The sequence below is a fragment of the Lactuca serriola genome, chromosome 3 (assembly GCF_051521515.1).
Source record: "Lactuca serriola cultivar US96UC23 chromosome 3, Lser_US96UC23_V15, whole genome shotgun sequence".
NCBI classification, from domain to species: domain Eukaryota; kingdom Viridiplantae; phylum Streptophyta; class Magnoliopsida; order Asterales; family Asteraceae; genus Lactuca; species Lactuca serriola.
Window position 1 is genome coordinate 312,711,386 of NC_136410.1, and position 9,122 is coordinate 312,720,507.

A 9,122-nucleotide genomic window follows, 5' to 3' on the forward strand; every position below is an offset into this window, starting at 1 on the left:
ACCAGTCAGGACCCACTCTAGCATCTGTCTCATTTTCCTCAAGCCAACGAACATCTAATGATTCTACAATCTGTTTAGTCTTCTTATTGTAAACCCTGTACGCAATTCGAGCAGCATATCCAACAAAATAACAGTCATCGACTTTGGCATTGAATTTGGGATTGGATTCCAAGTGGAGAAGGGTGCAAGGGCAGCCAAATACTCGGAAATGACTAACAGATGGCTTGTGTCCAAATAAAATCTCATACGGCGTTTTCATTATGGCTTTGTTGATTAGCACACGATTTTGAACATAACACGCAGTGTTAATCGCCTCTGCCCAAAAGAATACAGGAAGCTTGGAATGTCAGAGTATCGTCCTTGCGGCATCTTTTAGAGTTCGATTCCGACGTTCGGCAACCCCGTTTTGTTGAGGTGTTCGAACAGAACTGAATTGACGCACAATCCCTTTCTCGGCGCAAAAATGATCAAGAACAGCGTTCTTGAACTCTGTTCCATTATCAGTACGCAGCGCTTTCACTTGATTGTTAGTTTGATTTTCGATCATCACAATGAATCTTTTGATAAGGTTAGGAATTTCTGCTTTGTTAGACAGAAAGAAAACCCAAGTGAAACGAGAGTAATCATCTACACAACGAGGCAGAAAGAGTTGCGATTGATGCTCAAAACATTAACCAGACCAAATAAATCCATATGCAATAACTCGAGCACATGACTTATGGAGTTTATCTACTTTGGAAAGTGGGGTTTTCGATGATGTTATCCCTGGGCACACGAAACACATTTTTCAAAATTAATGAAATCTTTGATGGGTAGCCCATGAACCAATTCGTTCTTCGCAAGCCGATTCAGGTTCTTTGCATTCGCATGACCGAGACGACGATGCCACAACATCGCATTTTGTTCAGAAGCTTTGGAGAAGAGACACGTGACATCATCAGGGAAATTGCTATTCATGTCTATAATGTAGGCATTTCCATCCCGTTTAGATCTTACAAGAATCCAATCGTCAGGGATAATAATGCCAGGTTTTAAGATCAGACATTCCTTATCTGTGAAATGAGTAGAGTAGCCCTTGTCGCATATCTGGGATACACTCAGCAAGCTGTGCTTCAGTTCTGGAGCAAAGTTAACATTCTCAAAATTCAACACTTCATTGGACACAGTTCCTCTTTGAGTAATTTTTCCACCCTCTCCGCCCAAAAAAGAAACATATCCCCCATTAAAAGTTTGAATGTCGTGCAATTGGGATATCTCTCCAGTCATGTGCCGGGAGAAGCCGCTGTCGACATACCAAGGTCTGGCGACATTCCTCCGCAACTGTCCCTGCACGATGAATGGAATTATTTAGTTTTGGGAACCCAGGTCATCACAATCCTAGGTTGACTTTTTCCTTTTACAAGTTTTTCATTTGATTCTTTCTTTGCTTTTGAATTGGAGAGTAATGGAGATTGATCTGAAAAAGATTTTGGAATCCATTGAAAGTTAGGTTTCAAAAGTTTGTGAGTTTGCTTTGAACTGGTGGATCTCTTACTTGAAGAGTTAGAAGATCCTGTCCTGCTCTTTGACAAATTCGACTTAGGCTTTGCCTGAGTTGACTTTGGCAAACTTCTGTTGTTTTTGAAAAAAAAACCTGTTTATTCTTTTGAAGTTTTTGTTTAAAGTTGTATTCAAATCTCCATTTCTAGAATGAGTTTTGGGAATTTTCCTAGTCAAGGATCGTCCCCGAAATTCATTCTCCCCTCTTTTTGCTGTATGAGTTACAAACATCAGGTTCATGAAGTTTCTTGCAATGTGTCCAGTAGTGCCACAGTTAAAACAAATTTGTTTTTTATCAGAAACTTTGGCACTGCTATTGTCAGTGTTGTTCTTAGCTTTTCCATTTCTAACATAATTACACTTGCAAGATCCATCATAGAATTTAGTAACAGATGTGTTAGATGCAGAGACTTGTAAATCAGATTTAGCAGTTTGATCAGAAACAACACTATTAGAATCATTTTCAGACTGAAATAAAATACCACCCGACACAAAAACATTTGTATTTGATTTTGACACAGACTCATGACTGACACCAGACTCAATCACAACATTATTTGACTCAAAAGTTTCAGCAGCATGCTCCCCCTGGACTATTGATATATATGCACTTGAAGCAAAAACATTAGTATGCAAGGTCTCATAACTAGACTGTATTTCCTGCTCAGCAGCTGACTTTCCGTACACCATGCAAGGTTCTTTTTCAATTTCTTCTTGAGACAGAGGAATAGCAGTATAATTGTGATTGAAGGGAGGAGGGACACTCTCATAACCTAATCCAACTTTTATTTGATTACCATGAGTGATATCTCTCCAGTATGATTGACCTTCGATTAACTTTGCAATCTTTTCACTTGACACATCGTATTTTTTGAAATTAAATTCAGCTTTTTCAAAACAATTTTTCAATGTGTCAAGTTCCATGGTTACAGCAGCAAGTTTTCTTTTGAGATGATCATAGTTCTCGCATTTTTTGCTGTAATCCTCTTGCAATTTTTTAAAATATATTTTTTTATTTTCTAATTGAGTTTTTAAGGGCTTTTGATTTTTTCTAAGAGTATATCCCTCATATTTCAAGTCCTCGTTCTCTCTCTTGATTATTTCAATTTGATCTCTCAAAAACTTAACAGTTTTAATACAAGATTGAGAACAACCGAATTCACTAACCTCAGATTTGACTGGTTCAGGAGTGGTCTGAACCATGAATGCAAACTGCAAATTCATCATCTCCTCCTCTGGATCAGCTTCCATTTCTTTATTTGCATCCTTGACTTGAGCAAGATTTGCCTTTTCAGGTTCTGAAATGTTTAAGGCCTGAACTTGATCTTCCCAGTTGAACGATTGAGCTACCATTGCCATGTTTGCAGACTGACTGTTTGAAGATGATCCTCTGTTGTTGCTGTGAACGTACGTTACTGGCACCATGGTTCTTTCAGAGTTTTCTCGCTGATTTGGTTTTGGACATTCCCTCGCAAAGTGTCCAAGTTCATGACAATTATAACAACGCAACTTTCCTTTGCTAAAACCCATCTTTTTGTCTGAATTTACACCCCAGTTGTTCTTTCCAGTCTTTTTTGAGAATTGTTTAGCCCTGAATACTGCCATTTCCATTTGCCAAGTAATATCCATCTCTTCCACATCTTTAGGATGAATTTGATCAAAATCCGTGAATGAAAGTTGTGGAGAGAGCTCTCCAGCAACAAAGGCATTATAGCAATTCACCAACCCAGTAGCTAAAGCCATATTTTCCTCCTTTTCTTTTGCAAATGAGCTTTGGGAACCAATTCCATGAGATTGAATTAAAACATCTATGGAAGGACTAACACTAGAACCAGCTTGAGATATGGTTTGAGGGATTTGAGTTTGTTCCATGTTAGGTATGATGTATGGTATGTTTTGATGGACTGTATGAGGTTGAACTTGAGGAACCTGGATTTGAGTATTTTGAAGAGTGGTGAAGCTTGAAAAAGCGGTGTTGTTATTTTGAAGTCCAAGATTGGTTGTAGAGTATGAATTGACATAATTGATTTCTCTTTGTTTATCATCAAGATCACAAGCTTTGATGATTGCCATTATTTCAGACAGGCTTAAACGATTCAGATCTTTTGTCTTTTTAATCACCGAGACATTCATGTCCCATGATTTTGGAAGAGAATTTAGTAACTTCTTGTTGATTTCAGAGCTAGTAACCATCACTCCTGCGGAGCTCATTTCAGTGGCTAGTGTGATAAATCTTTGCAATTGATTTTCCAATGTTTCTCCCAATACGTAGTTAAACATGTTGAATTTTTGTCGGAGCATGTCTTGTCGACTTTGCTTCATGTCTTCATTTCCTTCATAAACTTCTATGAGTGCTTCCCATAATGCTTTTGCTGATGTATACACACGAAATCCTTGTGCTATTTCCGGAGACAATGCCATAGTCAGTGTGGCAAGAGCCTTCTCTTGTTCTTCAACTCGTTCAAAATCATCATCAGTGTAGTTTTCAACTTGTTTGTCAATTACCGTTCCATCTTCTAAAGTAGAAGTCATCCGAATTGGTCCTCTCAAAATGCTTCTCTAAATTTTGAAATCCTTCATTTTGATGTATTTTTCAATTCGATATTTCCATTCAGGAAATCCTTCAGCTGATAGCAATCTAGGAATATGAGTAGTTGTTCCCATTATTGCATCCAAATCTTGATGAACAATCATGTTTTGAGATTCCATTTTAGTAATTTTAAACTGTTAAACACACACTCCTTAACCGCACACACTTATCCAGCCGCACACTGGATTGAGCCGCACACACAAATCTAACCGCACACTAGACCAACAATCACTTTAACCGCACACACCTTCAACCACACACACCTTCAACCGCAAACTCCTTCAACCGCAAACTCCTTCAACCGCAATCTCCTTCAACCGCACACACGTATTTTAACAGCAAACCTTGAAAGTCAGCAGCAAACCTTCAGTTGGCAGCAAACCTTCAACAGTTGGCAGCAAACACTCAAAAAGCAACTTCAATTGATACCAAATTGGATCTGATACCAATTGTAAGTCCCCAAAATTAAGGATCCAATTTAGTAATCAATGAAGTTAATTGCTATTAGATTTAGATTTAGAAGAAGAAGAAATTGAATCAAGCATGCACACATTTATATCATATAAATGTCATGTACATCTTGGGAAAAACACACACACACACGTCACTGACTTCTAGCCAAAAAAATAGACTGACACACCTCAGTTGCTATTTATAGTACTCCTCCTACCAGCACAAGAGTGTGCAGCCAAGCACATGTGTGCGGCCGCACACACACATGTGTGGCACGACACATTACATGACTATAAACAAAACACTGCAAAATGACATAACTAACTATACAAAATGATGCCTAGCTCAAACCACAAATTATGTTCTTTCAACCTTGAACTTGTGGGATAGGGAGACTAATTGGAGGAGGTGGAGGAAGTGAAGTTCCAAAAGATTTGGGAGGATCATAGATGTCGGAACTAGACATCTTTTGGGAGATATTCAAGATAGTTGATCTAAAGTCCTTAATATAACACCCAATATGAAATATTAAGACTAGGACCCTACAAACTATTTTATATCTTGGAAGAGGGATGCCGTAACTAAGCTATAACATATTTGAAGGTAAGTGAATGACGATTCACCAATTTCCACTAAGATAAAGAAATGTATCATTAGGTTTTAATTGGTTTTTGAAACTCCTAGATTCTTTTGAGATTCATTGAACTATTCAATGGCATGTTTCAATCTCGAGTGTGCCCTTCAGGTTTTGTGACTGGGATGCCGAGGATCACAAAACAAGGTGTGAAGTAACCATGCAAATATACTTGGTACCCTTAATATTTACCCCTTAATCGATGTGCTAGTTAACCACACACACTCCACCGATACTATGATAAATATTAAGTTACCCTTTGCCTACCTTGTTAAGTCCAGGTTAGTGTGTTGGTTAACCACACACGCTCCACTAACGGCTTAAACAAAGTGAAAAGTGTAATTTCATGAATTAGCACCTTATTCACATTCTCCTAAGTAACTAAGATTGGGTATTAATAAGAGTTTAGTTACTTAGTATTTATCATTAATACTTTTAATGAAGGGAGATTTCTAGTCCTTGTCCTACCCGTTCGGCTAACGACCCTCCACCGGTCAAGCAAGCGGTGGGTGAGAGTGGACACCCATTAAACTGCCATTTTATAGGTAGTAACATTATACCCCCCTTGTAGATCGGCTTCGTGAATGAGGCCTACTAGCGGTAGGACTGACTTTACTCTTATACATATATATATATATATATATATATATATATATATATATATATATATATAAATATTATTAACTTATAATACTATAAAGTATAAGGGTTGAATTTTAACTTTTAAAATTCTAAGGGATAACTTGGAATTAAAGTATTAATAAGTGAAAACTTTTCAAATTCCAAAACTTGAGGGAAAGTTTTGAAACTATTCAAAACTAATTAATTCCATAACTTATGAGTTTAAAGTAGTTTTAATTAAAAAAACTCTTCAAGCTCCATAACTTGAGGACAAGTTATGGAAGACTTTAAACTATTAAAGAATATAACTTTTCTTCTTTTGTAACTTATGGAACTAATTAAGGCTACACATTTTTATTATTTAATGAAGTGACTCTTGAACCTCCATAACCAAAGGACAAGTTATGGAGTTATAAAACCATTTAATGAGAACAAGACTCTACATTTTGTAACATTTGCCAACTTTTATGAGTTTTAAAAAACTTAAATGTGACCTTTCATGTAACTTGAGGACAAGTTACACAAACACATATTAGAATCATATCTTAGATTAAAATGGATTGAAAACACAAAATCAATTAACTTATCTATTAATCTAAGCAACTCATATGAACAAAGATAACTCACATCAAACTTTTTCATGTAATTAGCATAACTTTTTAAAATAATACAAAACATGAATCTATTGACAATTATCTTTGAAATTGGATTAGTATGAACATTACCAGCTCAAAAATAAGTTTATAAGTTCAAAAACAGTTTAGGGTAATGTTCCTAGTCCATTTCTAGCCAAAAAAAACTCGAAAATATGCTGTCTGGCGCTCCTACTCGTCGAGTGTACGAACCTACTCGAAAAGTAGCATGATTTTCTTCACGAACTCGGCGAGTTTATCAGTGGACTCGGCGAGTCCAGTGCCCAGAAAGCCAGAAAATCAATTTTTTCAGAGTTTTTCAGCAATTTGCATCAGGTATAATTGAAAACAAGCCAAGGCTCTGATACCACTGTAGGGTTTTGAGCATTCTAACACTCCTAAGTGTACATGCAACCCTAAATACCTTGGATCTATGATTTCTCTATTATACATGCAATTATGAACTTTCCAAGGTATTACCCTATCTAGCATACAATCTCTTAGATACTTGAGTAATAAAAAGGATGGAATACATACCTTGTTGATGTAGCTTGACTCCATGATGCTCGAGAGCCTAGTGCCCTAAGTGTGACACCTCACATGTTTCACACAACACCAAATGCACATGGAATGACTTGAGAGAAATGGAACACTTCATAAAATCGGCTAGCCCTTTCTATCACACATAGTGGCCGATTTTTCCCAAGAATATGATCTTTATATAGTGTCACAATTAGGGTAAACCCTAATTGTCATGGCTTTCCATTTCCTTGGATCCGTGGGTTCAAATACACCATAGAGAATCCATGGAGCATCCTATGGGTTTTAGCCCAAATTGATAATCCATGGAGTCTTAGCCCACTATAAAAGTATGGATGATTTACACAATCAACCGATATATTTAATTAGTCTTCTTTTGATCACTTAATTAATTCTAGATTAATTCTTGATCAATAATAATTAAATAATCTTATAAATATATTAGAACTTATAATATATTACCAAACTTTAAGTGTTATTTCTCTCATTTTAGTCAATCCAAATGCATGATGCCATGCAACCTAAATGGACCATGCAGAGTCGGGTCAAGTACATACCAAATATAGTTATGAACTTAGACACTAATGCAACAAGGCTATGTTATTATATGGTAGTGGTAGGGGTGAAATAGTCCCCATAGCCGGTTGAGATAAACCGGAGGGTAGGTCGGGCACCCCATAATTTTCTGGCAGGGTAGATCAGGCGCCCTAGAATTGTCTGGCAGGGTAGGTCGGGCACCCTAGAATTACCCAGTAGTATGTTGCTATATGTTTTGTGGTAAGATGGAGGAGCTCACTATGCTTTGTGCTTACAGTTTCAGTTTTTGTTTCAGGTCTTTCTTCCTCGAAGGGAAAGGAGCCGGCATGGTAGCAGCGCATCACACACACGATTTTCCGCAACAGAGATCTATGAGATTTATACTCTGATATGATTTATTATGACATGTTCTGAGTATGGATACATTGGCATGATATATATTATTAATATATGGTTTTCGAAAGAATGGATTTATATTTGTTTAATAAAAAAAAATGAAATTTTTGGCCGGTATTTTTGGGATGTTACAGTGGGCGGGGCCCGTATCCCACAGTTAGTCGAGTGTGGGCGGGGCCCGTATCTCATAGTTAGTCGAGTGTGGGTGGGGCCCGTATCTCGTAGTCAGCGGACTATGGGCAAGGCCCGTATTTCCTAGTTAGCGGAGTGTAGTAAGGGCCTGTTGTAGCACTCGTGTTTCTAGGCTATACATTAATATTGATGTAATAGTCTAGGTTAACCTTTGTGACTCATTTTGAAATAATAGAAATGTGTTATTTGAGTATTATGTGTTCTATGCTTAATGGTGTGGCATAAATGAATTATGAATAAAAGTAAGTGTAATAATAAAATATTATATAAGCCCAATATCTATACATGAAGTTGTAGTGGTCATTACAGGGGTTCCGAAAATATAAAGAATGTCGAAATCTGAGTTATAACGAAGAAGTTATGACTTATCGAAGTTTCGCGACAGAACTGGTATGACACTGCATGACGTAAATAATGAGTTTACGATAGAGAAATATTTAGCCTTAGTGATCTAAATGAAAGTCGTAGAATACGTTAAACCGAGAGCGTGCATAAAAAGAACGTCTAAATCTAACTTCATATGAGGAAGTTATGATTTTTTGAAGTTTCGACTTAGCGGTATGCAGCCCAAAGTTTGAATATGAGATCAAGTGATTTCTAACCGAAACAATCTAAACGAGAATCGAAAATCTCGTCGATAGTAATGCAACAGTAAAAATACAGATAAAAACGGACGTCAGATGAAGAAGTTATGATTTTCTAACGGAGTTTTCCTGTCCCGGCCTACTAAAAATAATATAATAAAAGTTAAACTCAAAATTAGCCAACGGAGTCTAAAGGAGAGTTGTAGAGCATAATCTCACCTACACGTGGATATAAATAACGTCGAAAACGGAGCTTGTATGCGAAAGATATGAATTTCTGAAGTTCGGGGAACGAACTTCCACCTGTGTCAGAGCTCACAACATGAGCAAGTGATGGACATCTTCCAGGGCAAGTGGCCAAGAAGAACGCAGTGACCTACGGATCTCACAACGTGAGCATTAGT

The 9,122-nt window shown here is 37.1% G+C and overlaps 1 protein-coding gene across 1 annotated transcript; it reads right to left on the minus strand.

The window, feature by feature from the left end:
* Positions 1-759: 759 nt before the first annotated feature.
* Positions 760-1,266, minus strand: LOC145096344 (uncharacterized). Its single transcript, XM_079034088.1, has one exon. It carries the CDS (start codon positions 1,264-1,266, stop codon positions 760-762), a length of 507 nt encoding a protein of 168 aa, XP_078890214.1.
* Between the last annotated feature and the right edge of the window lie 7,856 nt (positions 1,267-9,122).